This window comes from Sabethes cyaneus, chromosome 1 (genome assembly GCF_943734655.1).
Source record: "Sabethes cyaneus chromosome 1, idSabCyanKW18_F2, whole genome shotgun sequence".
Lineage (NCBI taxonomy): Eukaryota > Metazoa > Arthropoda > Insecta > Diptera > Culicidae > Sabethes > Sabethes cyaneus.
In genome coordinates this window covers 10,922,322-10,936,046 of record NC_071353.1, presented here as the reverse complement: position 1 = coordinate 10,936,046, position 13,725 = coordinate 10,922,322, and the positions used below count along the sequence as shown (strand labels likewise).

At 38.0% G+C, this 13,725-nt stretch overlaps 1 protein-coding gene across 1 annotated transcript; it reads left to right on the top strand.

Annotated features, from left to right (window-relative positions):
* The first annotated feature begins 878 nt into the window (after positions 1-878).
* LOC128737635 (uncharacterized) lies at positions 879-8,119 on the top strand. The gene is made up of 3 exons (XM_053832315.1): positions 879-951; positions 7,625-7,953; positions 8,018-8,119. The coding sequence occupies exons 1-3, from the start codon at positions 879-881 to the stop codon at positions 8,117-8,119; spliced, it is 504 nt and encodes a 167-aa protein (XP_053688290.1).
* The last annotated feature ends 5,606 nt before the right edge of the window (positions 8,120-13,725 follow it).

Sequence of the window (13,725 nt, the reverse complement as noted above, 5' to 3'; positions counted from 1 at the left end):
AAGGCTTCAAAGAAACCCACCTCCAGCCGTAAATTTGGTTACATCGATGGATTAGACGACGATGATGCCGCTAAATCTTAGTCCTCAGCGGATGTGGTGTGTGTAAGTGACATTTTACGATTCCATTGCTCCCCGGCCACGCACGGTACTCACTCAGTTGCGGCGGGGTTCGGTGCGGTGATGAATAATTAATGGCGAATGCTTTTACGGTATTACTTGTCACCATTTAGGATAACTTAATTCAACTTCCGAATCACGTCAATTTGTTCATTCAGCAGCCAAAGAGTTCGGTTATCTGTTAAAAGCTTCACTGACACGCGCGGGAAGTGGATAATATTCTTAAAACGACTAAACAACTCGCTAGTTTAAGAATACTTTGGAGAGCAATTTATTTCCGCTGCATTGTATCGTAGTGAATTTAATTATCCATCTTGGTCTGTCAATTCACACCGGACATAAATTCAAATGGCAATTGTGGCAATCGAAATAGCTGAGCAACGAGCACAACAGACGGAGTGGCTTTTTCCTTGACCGTGGGAAAGATGGAACTGCAAAACGTGAATTACGTGCTGGATATGCAAATGCAGAGGAAGAAATATGAAGAACTGTTGGTTCTTCCCAGGACACTGGCGAAATTGGAAATGCGCCGTTGCTCTGAAGCAAACTGCAAAAACGAGCATTTTCATTCTTATAACTAGAACAAATCAATGACCAGACATTTCCGTTGGAGAGAAATTTATGGAGGCGCTTGGTGGCCGTTGGAAGCAACCGAAGATCTTACATTTTACTATGTACTAATCGTTGCCAATTTTAAAATTTTAATATCAATTTTACTTGTGCGTTTTTATTTACAGATTTTCACCGAATATTCTAACAAGATGTCAAAACTGTGGGCGATTTGCATCAGTCTGGTTATCGTGTCGGTTCTCGTGCAGAATGCCAATGCGAAGCGTGAGTATGACTCTTATGTTTTTTTTACACAATCTGGCTTATTCGAAAAATCACATAACGATTCGGAATCGTTTGAACTGATGATTGATACTTTTGGATCCCATTAATTGGCTACAAACGAAATATTTTCACCAGCAAAGAGCTTTCGAAGATGATTTATTACGAAACGGGAATAGCAATTATTTGCACAGTTGACGAATTAATTTTGTTCAGAAAAAGCGCTTCGCAGCATCAAGTTGTTTATGAGATTCATACTGGAAAAACTGAAGGTAAAAATATAATGCAGCTTTCATAGTTCATACGTTTCTCGGAGCACCTGGAGCGGTTTTCAGTTCTGGTCCGCAGCGTGCTTATTATGCACACAAATAGATCATTTACAACACAAACTGTACACATCGCGTAGTTCCGTATAATAAAGTTTATTACGTGGCTCACTTGACGTCGGTTACGGGGTCGCATCAATTGAGTTTGTTGCGTTTTCTTTCAAATCATTGCATTGTGACAGGAAAAGGGAAACAGCATTCACGTCCCCCCGGCGGCGCGCTGGTGGAGAGCAAAATGATAGAAAAGAACGGCATTGTCTTCGGTTGTCGTTCGACATCTGCTGCGGTGCCGTCAAGGGTTTATGCTCATTGGTGAACCTTACTTGACTTACTTCACTTTACTGTCGTTACATTATGCTAGACCGGTTCTGGTGTCTGTTCGCTGCACTCAGAGTACATGTAGGCGGAAGTAATGGAAATATATTTCACACAACCGTGAACCACACTAATCGTCTTGCCGTGGTGGGAGTACAAATATAGAGCATACTGGAGCAGTGAATTCACCTTTTCTCTGCGTGATTGGTCTAAACAACTGTGAATTCTAATTGTGAGCAACACGGAGTTTTGCACGGAGCACGATCGGTATTCTACACCAGACGTTTTCTCCAATTTTTCTTGAGCTTAAATCGGAACTTCGATTCATTCTTGATTCTAGACATTCAATTCGACGTATAGTGGTGCAAAGGCAATAAAATGTTCACATTTTTCGTTTCCTATAATGTTGAAAGGCATTCCAAAACCTGAAGAGTGAAACTTTGATCCGAAATGGCGGCATGCCTAATCCGGCCAAAACAACACGGAACAATTCAGAAACGTCCGAAGACGTTTTTTCAGACGCTCGTTTAGGTAAATTTGCTATAGCTGATGGTCTGCGAAAACTAGACAATGTTTACATTTTTCCACTCAACCAGCAAACAACCTTAGGGACTTCCATAGTAACCGCAGTAACCGCTCCTGCATTGACTGTCAAAACCGAACTGTGCCCTTCAGAAAGTTGTACCCATCAACCGCCATTATCACTCGTCGAAAGCTGGATAGATGACACTCTCTGTACGAACAGCAGGGCTGGTCACTCTTTTTGTCATCCCAAGTAACAATTCTAAAGCCACTTGGTTTTACTTGAATTTTATAAAGGTTTTATTGCGGTATTAATCATTACCTCTGGTTTTATTGTGGTATTGCGCAATACCAAGAGGATACGAGTCCAAACACACTCACAGCTAGCTAGAAAACCATAATAAAACTGTTAATAAAGCAAATTTGTTGTGGTTGCTTATATTACCACGCCAAAACTTGTTGGCTGCACGTTCACGTCTCTTATAAACTAACCATAAGTGTGGTGTAGCAATACAAAATGGCGCACCAATCAAAATTGATCTTATCGCGGTTGCTTGTCAACCCGCAATAAATCTGTTAGTTATATAGAGCTATTAAAACGGTAACACCCTGACCAAACAGTTTTTTTGCTGCTATTATAAAGAATGCTAAAGTTCAACACCAAAATCATTTTTTATGCGGGGCCATAATGCCATATTCCAGTATTTTGTTTTAGCTCGCAAACAAAAATTTATCAAAGCAAAGTGTGTTGCAGAAAGAAACTTTTTATCGATCGGTTTTCCTGTCAAAGGAAGCAACCAAAATGATTTTTCTAGAAATTGAGATTGACTACCTGAATATTTTTAATTTGTTTAAACAGCCAGTTTTCAAAAATTGCAAAATTTCTGTGGCTCGCTGATTTTGTCGACCTATCGTATCAAAATGCACGATGAAATTAAATGCGCACATGGTGCAAACCAACGAAATTGCTTGAAATTTAATAAATATTCTGTGGGATAATTTATTCCGGTCGCTATAAACCAAATCGTTCAGAATGATCTGTCAGTAAAACTAAAACTTTTCTGCTCACGGATATATTTTCAAGTTTACAAAGCTAGCGAACTCATTTAGCGTTTGCCAGAAAAGCGAAAAGCGAAAAGCTTTTTTAAATTATGGCGAGGGTTATCAAGCAGCGAAAGCTTAATCGGTTTTATTGCTGCTTTCAGTAGAGCGTGATACGACTACTTGAGCTTATAACCTGATTCTTATAGCGGTTATGAAAACATTCTGAGGAGCGGGCCACTTGGTCAGAAAGCAGTTTTTAGCGGTCATCAGAAAGTTCTAGTGGAGCTCATAGTTTTATTAGCGGTTTTATGAAACTGGTAAAGAAAACCACTATACGAACGTAATAAAACTTGTAATTATTACTTGGAATAGCTGCGGCTGAAAGTAGCAGAAAAGTATGGGCAAAGTGGCAGCAAAGCAGTAAACAAAATGTAGTAAAAAATAGAAAAGGGGTAGAAAGCTAGCAGAAAGATAGTTGAAAAGTAGTAGAAAAGTAGCAGAACGGTATTAGAAAAGTAGTCAAAAAGTGGTAGAAAGGTAGCAGAAAAGTGACGAAAAGGTAACAGAAAAGTAGTAAAAAATTGTCAAACAAAATGGCAGAAAGGTAGCATAAGAAAAGTAGCCGAAAATTGATAGATAAGTAACAAAAGAGTGGAAGAAAGGTAGCGGAATGGTAGCAGTAAAGTAGCAGGAAAGTAACCAAAAAATAGCAGCAAAGTGGCAGAAAGGTAGCCGAAAAGTGGCAGATAGGTGGCAGAGAAGCGGCAAAAAAATGTACTAAAAAATAGGAAAGTAGTAGAAAAGTAACAGGAAAGTGGCAGAAGGGTAGCTGCAAAGTATTAGAAAAGTAGGTGAAAAGTGATAGAAATGTAGCAAAAGAGTGTCAAAAAGTTAGCGGAATATTAGCAGTAAAGTAGCAGTAAAGTAGCAGGAAGGTAACCGCAAAATAGCAGAAAAGTAGCAGCAAAGTGGCAGAAAGGTAGCGGAAAAGTGGCAGATAGGTGGCAGAGAAGTAGCAAAAATATGTACTAAAAATAGAAAAATGGTAGAAAACTAGCAGAAAAGTGGCAGAAGGGTAGCTGCAAAGTATTAAAAAAGTAGCCTAAAAGTGGAAAAGTGGCAAAAAGGTAGTAGAAAAATAGCGAAATAGTAGCACAAAGGTAGCTACAAAATAGCAGAAAGGTAACAGAAAAGTGGCACAAAATGGCAGAAATGTAGTAAAAAACTACAGAAAGGTACCAGAAAAGTGGCAAAAAAATGGCAAAAATGTAGTAAAACATTACAGAAAGGTAGCAGAAAAGTGGCAGAAAGTTAGTAGAAAAATAGCAAAAAAATTGTTGTTTATTGTTGTTTATTGGAGTAAAATAAACTACAGAAAGTGACAGAAAGTGGCAGAATGTTGGTAGAAAAATAACAGAAAAACGACAGAAACGTAGCAAAAATGTGGTAGAAAAGAAACAGAAATCTAGCAGAAAGGTAACTGAAAAATAAGTAGTAGCAGATAAGTAGAAGAAAAGTGACTGAAAACTAGCAGAAAGTTGCCAAAAAGTTAGCAGAAAAGTGAAAGAATGATAGCAGTGAAGTGAGTGAAAATAGTGAAAAAGTGAATGACAGGTAGCTCGAAATAGCAGACGAGTGGTAAAAAGGTAGCTGAAAGATTGCATAAAAGTAGCAAAAAAGTGGTAGAAAAGTGACATAAAGATATCTGAAAGGTAGCAGAAAAGTAGCAGAAAAATGCAGAAAAGTACTAGAAAGGTAGCATAAAAGTAACAGAAACGTAGCAAAGAAGTGGCAAAAGAGTAGCAGAAAAGTGAAAAGTTATAGAAAGTAATAGAAAAGTACCAAAATGGATGTGAAACCAGTTTAGCTACACCGGCTCTGCTTGGGAAACTGTGAAGTCGCAGAGAAAATGACCAGAAATTTTTCAAATCGTAAAAAGTATGAAAATCTGTGAGGGGCACAAACGCTGCAATGGGGGGAGTTGTTTTCTACTTTTTTCTTTCTTTTTTCTCAACGACGTATAGCAGTCGGTTTAACTTTTCTGTTGGGGAAGAATAAATGCTTAATGCGAAAAATGTAGATTCAGGCAAACTGAAAATTCTTGATTTTAGGCCAAAAATATAGACTTAGCGAAGGGGAGAGTCGAACTAACGGGTTCCAATCTTTAGTTGAGCGTGTTGAGCTCGTGAGTTCGACTCTCACCTTCGCTAAGTCTATATTTTTGGCCTAATATCAAGAATTTTCAGTTTGCCTGAATCTACATTTATCGCATTAAGCATTTATTTTTCCCCAACAGTTGTTTTCTACTTTACTGTGAGGAAAATTTGTATATATTAAAACACCCATGAACTCCTCAGAAACTTACAAAACTCGAGATTGTGACATAGGTCATCCGAGATTCGCGATTTATGTACAACACAATTTTATTTATGGCAATACGAATTTTGTCGGGTCAGCTAGTAGAAAATATAAACATAAACAAGTCCCAGAGATTTACAACCTTCTGCAAAAACATGTGTTTTGAATCTTTCAATAATCGCCTAGAACCATATACTCTTGTAAAATGCAACCAACATACGCTAAATATGAAAAATTTGTTTTTGAAGAATTTCCAAAGAAAATGCTCTATAGCTCTGCACTCGATAGAGATAGAAATGTTATTTCTTTAGCAAAATTTTTTATCTTTGTATTTTCCATAACTTCGCTGAAGAAACTATAAGTCTATCGATGAACACGAAAGCGAAACACATAAAACGTATGCTTACCGTACTCTCATTTGGGTGGTTAGGGACAAGCAGAACCTGTACAAGTTTATAGTACTCGACTTAAGCTTTAAAATGAAGCGCTGATTTCATAAATCCGCTTGCCCCATTTTAGCTATGGAAATTTAAAGCTTGAATATGCGATAACTCCACAAGTAAGGTCCAAGAGATTTGCGTTCTTCTGCAAAAACGTGTATTTTGAGTGCTTCGATAATTGCCTAGAACATTGTATTCTTGTAAAATGCAACTAAGAAAAGCTAAGTATGAAAAACCAATTTTTGAAGGAGTTTTAAAGAATATGCCCTATAGTTCGGCTCTCGATAAAGATAGAAATATAATTTATGCGACAAAGTTGTTTGTTTTTACAATATTTACAACTTTTCTGAAAAAACTATGTCTATATTTCCTAACACAAAAAAGTTATTTTATTATTTTCTTAATAGTAAGCGATGACTAACTTTTGACAGTTTTAAATTAAGGGGGATATTCATACGAACAAAAGTGCTGAAGACCATAAATGATAAAATGAAAACAAGAGACACTGGGAAAAAAGTTCCACTTTTCGCTCATTTGGACTACTATGCGCTGGGTTGACACAGAACTACGCGTATAATTTGATAACACTGGATATTTTTCAAATTAAGTTACGCAGATTTACAATGATAGATGAGGTTGAGATTGAATTTTCCAAATGGTTGTGCGTATCATTTTTAAAAAATAATAATAAATAATAATCATTTAATATAGGATATCATTTATAACACTGATTCTCTCTCGTCGCTTTCGTGTCCGAAGTATATAAAAACGCAGGTGTATAAGATTGTCACGGGCATCGGAAGTACTTATAAAGTGCTCCCCAAAATAGTAAATAGTTCTACTTTAAAATAATTAACTCCTTTATGATTAAAATCGACACTTTTCGCAATCGGAGTCGCTGCGTAAAAGATTTTCCGATCAATTAGTGTAATTTTCGTGACGCTTGCATTTTTAGATTTTATGGAATGAAACCCTACCTTTCCGCTGTAGTTGTAGTCCTACGTCAAAAAATAATTCGATCAATTTAGTTTCGTAGCATTTTAGCCCGTCCATTCGCACCAGGTGGGACGCATTCCTTGAAGTTTGGTAGCAAAAGCTGGAACCTTTCTTCTAAGAACAAAAGCAGCGAAACACTCCTCGTGGGGTACAAACAGGTTATAATAAGCCAGATGATAAACGACACACTTACCGAACTGGCAAGCTTCATGTGAACTTTCTTCTCAGGGGAGGTTTAACAATGAACAAAAGTTAGACCGCTGGTCGCATCGGAATTGAGAAACTACATTTATGCAATTGTTGGTTTGGCCACAGGTTTGGCTTTTAATTTGGCGGGTGTTAAGTCAGACCGAAACAAGTGACAACAATCTAATTTCGAGAAAAACGAAGTCAAAGTTTGCTTTTTTCTGTTGTTTAAAGCTATCAACCGTTCGAAATCATCTCATATCTCTGGCTACTTGTAACATTTATGTAATCCAATTAGAGTAAAATGTAGTTTAGGGAGTTCTCGATCGTTTGCTGTCATTAACTAACTTTTTTTTTTTATATTTTACGACTTGGCCAAACCTGGTCTGACATAACATCGACCATTTATCATTGAATTTTCTGAAGGAATAATAACTTCAAGAAGTCAGCTCTAGTAAAATCAAACGTTTTCCTTTTTCTTCCACGCAGGAGGCTGTGCCGCGTTCGGTCATGCCTGCTACGGAGGACACGGAAAGAGATCCTCGTCGGTGCCGGAGGAGGGACTGCTGTACGGAAGCGCCAATGACCGTTTGAAGAGTGGTCTGCCGCCGCTGCCCTACTTAAAGATGCCATTTTTGGATCGTGCTAGAAGTTTGGACGTCGCCCCGGAACTGAGACCAGTCAGCATCGAAGCTGGCACTGGAATCGGTTTCAGAACCGATGATAACTTCGACCTCAGTGAGCAACCATCTCTCGAGGAACAGAATCGATTCGACAGGGGTGTCCGATTTGCGATGCACGCTATTCTTCGGCAGTTGGTGGGTGATTTTTTAAATTTTGGTTGATAGAAAATCAATTAGCATGATACCTATTACCTTCCAGATGGACGAAAACCGAATCGCAACACAGAAACGACAACAGCCGGAAGCTGGTTTTCAGAGCACCGATGCCGGCACACAAGCTATGAACGTCGAACAAAAGTGAATATTTTTCTCCAATTCTAAAATTGCAACAATGTCATCTGTGCCACGAAGTACAACATGATGGGATGGATCGACACGAAGCAATTAACCGAGGCGGAAAACTATGGAAAATCACTGAATCACATTTTAAGCAGCGAGTTTTTAGTCTTCATTCAACGATCTATTTTATCGAGGGAATCGTTTGGTTATACAAATCTGCATGCTTATTATGCTCTGACTGAAACAGTGTAACAGATAGAGAGTTCACTGGTTTATATTTATATACGTTCCACCATTTGGTTCATCCTATTTTCGGGAGATTGTGAATATCGACTGCGACAACAGTCGTGATGGAAGAAAAAAATGAAACAAAACTGTTGAGAGGTAGAGGCGAGATTCATAATCGTTGGTAGGAGAAAAAAAGGACCATCCACAAACATAACTATAAAGTTGGTCACAAAAAACTATGTCAATATACGATAGTTGTTATTTCTTTACATATTAATTGTATTACTATTAAGAAATGCAAAACAGATCAAATAAAGCTACAAACAAATAGTTGAATGGAACTTGTCAGGCTGGAACGGTTTGATTCAATTATTACAAAACAAGATTCAATTTTTAATTACCATTGAAAATTGTCCTCTTTGTTTTCACTTTCGGCATTTGCCGCTCGACCAGCAGCGCACCTCAAAATCGTGTTAATTGCTTTCACTTTAGAACGACGCGTCCTTGTCAGTTTGCCACTCATTTTTTGTTTATTATTCCGTTCGATTCAGTTTTCTGTTTGAAAGAGTGCAAAATAAACATGCAATTGAACTAAGAAATGAACGAATTCCAATTTCCAATATTTAGAGATATTTTTATACAAAAAATTGAACTGCAGCATTTACTTCTATTGATTTAATCAGAAGAAATGTTAAAGGCGACACTTGATAATTCCTATGTTGCAGTATAGGAAATTCCAAGCAGTTTTGTGGAAGAGCTGCACAAGCTCAAGTTAGCTAATCACCTTCACCAACTCACTGGACTTATTTTTCGCAATGAATGAACTAAAATTGAAAATTATCAGCGCTACTACAAATGCATTCGCTCATCAATTCAGCTTGTATCGATAAATTTTTCACCAGCTTTATTTGAAAATCTTTCGGAAAGTCTTATTTGAAACGCTTGTATGAATTTATTCATTCGATTATTCGCTTTGACAGTATCGGATCCTGCTTTGTATAAGCGCACAAAATGTTAAAAAATCGTAATTTTTCAATCTTAAAATGAAAAAAAAAAAGTTACGGGAGTTTTATTTAGCTAAGAGTACCGGTACATTATTTAAAGAAACGTGCCGCTCGAGCCAAAAATGTTAATACCGGTACATTGACAAAAAACTTAACTATTCGGAATCTACATAAATTGTACATAAAACATACATACATACATAACATACATAACATACATACAACATAAATTGAATAAATTCAGATTTTTGTAAAGTATACGTTTTACCAAAATATCCGAAAAATCTTGATCTACTGATCAACTTTGCTGAAAATAAAAGCTTTGTTCATCACCAGAGCCCTGAAATTCTCCAAGATGAACTAAACACAAATTACCCCTATGTGCTGTTAAATATACAGCAGCCGAGGTTTAACAACAAAAATTTTATTTTAAACAAAAATTTTCGAAAATCTTATAATGCATATTTTGGACTCAAACTTCACGAAAAAGCTACTAAATAAAAATTAAATAGTCATTTATCGAGCATTAAGCATGCCATGCTCTCAACATTGAATCCTGTGTCTATAAGAAAGCTCCGAGTTTCAGATAAAGCTTGGATTGCGTACAAGAGAACCTACTTGCACACAAGTCCAGCTCCAATTTGCCACCCGTGTGTGTCGTGTGTCGTTTCACAAAGGGTACCATGCGTCTCCATCTTTTTTTCACAACGGGCCGGGCAGATATAATTACACCAAAAATTCTGGCATTTAACTCTCAATTGATCAACCGAGTATCACAGACTGTATCCATGTCGATATTTTCGAGTTGCAGTTTAGGATTGTTCCTTCTGAAATATCGTCAGAAGGCCACACATTCTTGTTATTTACATAATTTTACAATTTAAATACACAGTTTAAATAACAATTTTTATATTTATATCGGGTGTTCCGGCTGCTCGGATTTTGTCGGTCAGTCAATCTTTTTTCAATTTTTTGGTCAGTCAATCTAGCGTTAAAGGTGGAACAGTTGTCATCGCGCTGTTTGAGTCTATGTCGAATATGGGTCAATCATAGCGCCGAGAGATCATTTGCAATAACAATCACGTAAAAAAGAATCGCAACCATGCAATATGTAATATTAGAAAATCTAAATCCAATTGCCACAATGAAATCACTTATCGGTTTTTTGACGTTTTATTTATTAGAAACTAGCTGACCCGACAAACTTCGTATTGCCACAAATTAACCTGTGTTGTACATAAATCATGAATCTCGGATGATCTTTATCACTTCTCGAGTTTTGCAAGTCCCCCAGTGGGCGGCGCTTCCGACGGCGGGTCACCGGCAACACTCGCGACCGGCTCGTCCTGAATGATCTAGTGTTACTATAGATAGTTTTTGTGGTCTTGTTATTGATTAATGTTTTATGGAAGAGTCTCGAATTTCTCGAGTTGGATTAGTTTTTGAGTTTCGCCAAAATTTCTGTTTTATTTGTATGAGAGTCCATATCCCCCTACCACAGGGGTGAGAGGTCTCTAACTATCATAAAATAAATTCAAGACTCAAAAATCTCCTACATGCTAAATTTGGTTCCATTTGCTTGATTAGTACTCAAATTATAAGGAAATTTGTATTTCATTTGTATGGAAGCCCACCCTCTTAAAAGGGAAAGGGGTCGTAATACACCACAGAAAAAAAATTCTGCCATCTAAAACTCTCACATGCCAAATTTGGTTCCATTTACTTGATTAGTTCTAAAGTTATGAGCAAATTTGTATTTCGTTTGAATGGGAGCCCCCCCCCCTCCTAAAAAGGTAAGAAGTCCTAATTCATCATGGGAAAAATGGTTGCCTCCAAAAACACCCACATGCCAAATGTTGTTCTATTTGCTTGATTAGTTCTCGAGTTAGGAGGAAATTTGTATTTCATTTGTACAGGAGCCCCCCCTCTTAGAGTGGGGAGGGGTCCTAATTCACCGTAGAAAATTTTCTTGCCCTCGAAAACCTTCACATGCCAAAGTTGGTTCCATTTGCTTGATTAGTTCTCGAGTTATGGGGAAATTTGTATTTCATTTGTATTGGAGCCCCCCCTCCTAATGTGGGAAGAGGTCCTAATTCATCACAGAAAAAATTCTTGCCTCCAAAAACACCTACATGCCAAATTTGGTTCCATTTGCTGGATTAGTTCTCGAGTTATGAGGAAATTTGTATCTCGTTTGTACAGGACCCCCCCTCCTAAAGTGGGGAGGGGTCCCAATTCATCATTGAAAAAAAAATTGTCTCCAAAAACACACACATGCCAAATTTGGTTCAATTCGCTTGATTAGTTCTCGAGTTATGAGGAAATTTGTATGGAAGTCCCCCCTCTTAAAGGGGAGAGGAGTTATAATTCCTCTTATAAAGAGGGGAGGGGTCTCAATTCACCATAGAATAAATTCTTGTCACCAAAAAAAACACCCACATGCCAAATGTTGTTCTATTTGCTTGATTAGTTCTCGAGTTAGGAGGAAATTTGTATTTCATTTGTACAGGAGCCCCCCCTCTTAGAGTGGGGAGGGGTCCTAATTCACCGTAGAAAATTTTCTTGCCCTCGAAAACCCTTACATGCCAAAGTTGGTTCCATTTGCTTGATTAGTTCTCGAGTTATGAGGAAATTTGTATGGCAGCCCCCCCTCTTAAAGGAGAGAGGAGTTACAATTCCTCTTATAAAGAGGGAGGGGTCTCAATTTACCATAGAATAAATTCTTGTCACCGAAAACACCCACATGCCAAATTTGGTTCTATTTGCTTGATTAGTTCTCGAGTTATGAGGAAATTTGTATTTCATTTGTATAGGAGCCCCCCCCTCCTAAAGTGGGGAGAGGTTCTTATTCATCATAGAAAACATTCTTGCCTCCAAAAACACCTACATGCCAAATTTGGTTCCATTTGCTGGATTAGCTCTCGAGTTATAAGGAAATTTGTATTTCGTTTGTATAGGAGCCCCCCCCCCCTCTTAAAGTGGGGAGGGGTCCCAATTCATCATAGAAAAAAATTTTGTCTTCAAAAACACACACATGCCAAATTTGGTTCCATTTGCTTGATTAGTTCTCGAGTTATGAGGAAATTGGTATTTCATTTGTACAGGAGCCCCCCCTCTTAAAGTGAGGAGGGGTCCTAATTCAACATAGAAAATTTTGTTGCCCTCGAAAACCTTCACATGCCAAATTTGGTTGCATTTGCTTGATTAGTTCTCGAGTTATGAGGAAATTTGTATGGAAGTCCCCCCTCTTAAAGGGGAGAGGAGTTATAATTCCTCTTATAAAGAGGGGAGGGGTCTCAATTCACCATAGAATAAATTCTTGTCACCAAAAAAAACACCCACATGCCAAATGTTGTTCTATTTGCTTGATTAGTTCTCGAGTTAGGAGGAAATTTGTATTTCATTTGTACAGGAGCCCCCCTCTTAGAGTGGGGAGGGGTCCTAATTCACCGTAGAAAATTTTCTTGCCCTCGAAAACCTTCACATGCCAAAGTTGGTTCCATTTGCTTGATTAGTTCTCGAGTTATGAGGAAATTTGTATGGCAGCCCCCCCTCTTAAAGGAGAGAGGAGTTACAATTCCTCTTATAAAGAGGGAGGGGTCTCAATTTACCATAGAATAAATTCTTGTCACCGAAAACACCCACATGCCAAATTTGGTTCTATTTGCTTGATTAGTTCTCGAGTTATGAGGAAATTTGTATTTCATTTGTATAGGAGCCCCCCCCTCCTAAAGTGGGGAGAGGTTCTTATTCATCATAGAAAAAATTCTTGCCTCCAAAAACACCTACATGCCAAATTTGGTTCCATTTGCTTGTTTAGTTCTCGAGTTATGAGGAAATTTGTATTTCGTTTGTATAGGACCCCCCCTCCTAAAGTGGGGAGGGGTCCCAATTCATCATTGAAAAAAAAAATTGTCTCCAAAAACACACATATGCCAAATTTGGTTCAATTCGCTTGATTAGTTCTCGAGTTATGAGGAAATTTGTGTTTCATTTGTACAGGAGCCCCTCCTCTTAAAGTGGGGAGGGGTCCTAATTCACCATAGAAAATTTTCTTGCTCTCGAAAACCTTCACATGCCAAATTTGGTTGCATTTGCTTGATTAGTTCTCGAGTTATGAGGAAATTTGTATGGAAGCCCCCCCTCTTAAAGGGGAGAGGAGTTATAATTCCTCTTATAAAGAGGGGAGGGGTCTCAATTCACCATAGAATAAATTCTTGTCACCAAAAAAAACACCCACATGCCAAATGTTGTTCTATTTGCTTGATTAGTTCTCGAGTTAGGAGGAATTTTGTATTTCATTTGTACAGGAGCCCCCCCTCTTAGAGTGGGGAGGGGTCCTAATTCACCGTAGAAAATTTTCCTGCCCTCGAAAACCTTCACATGCTAAATTTGG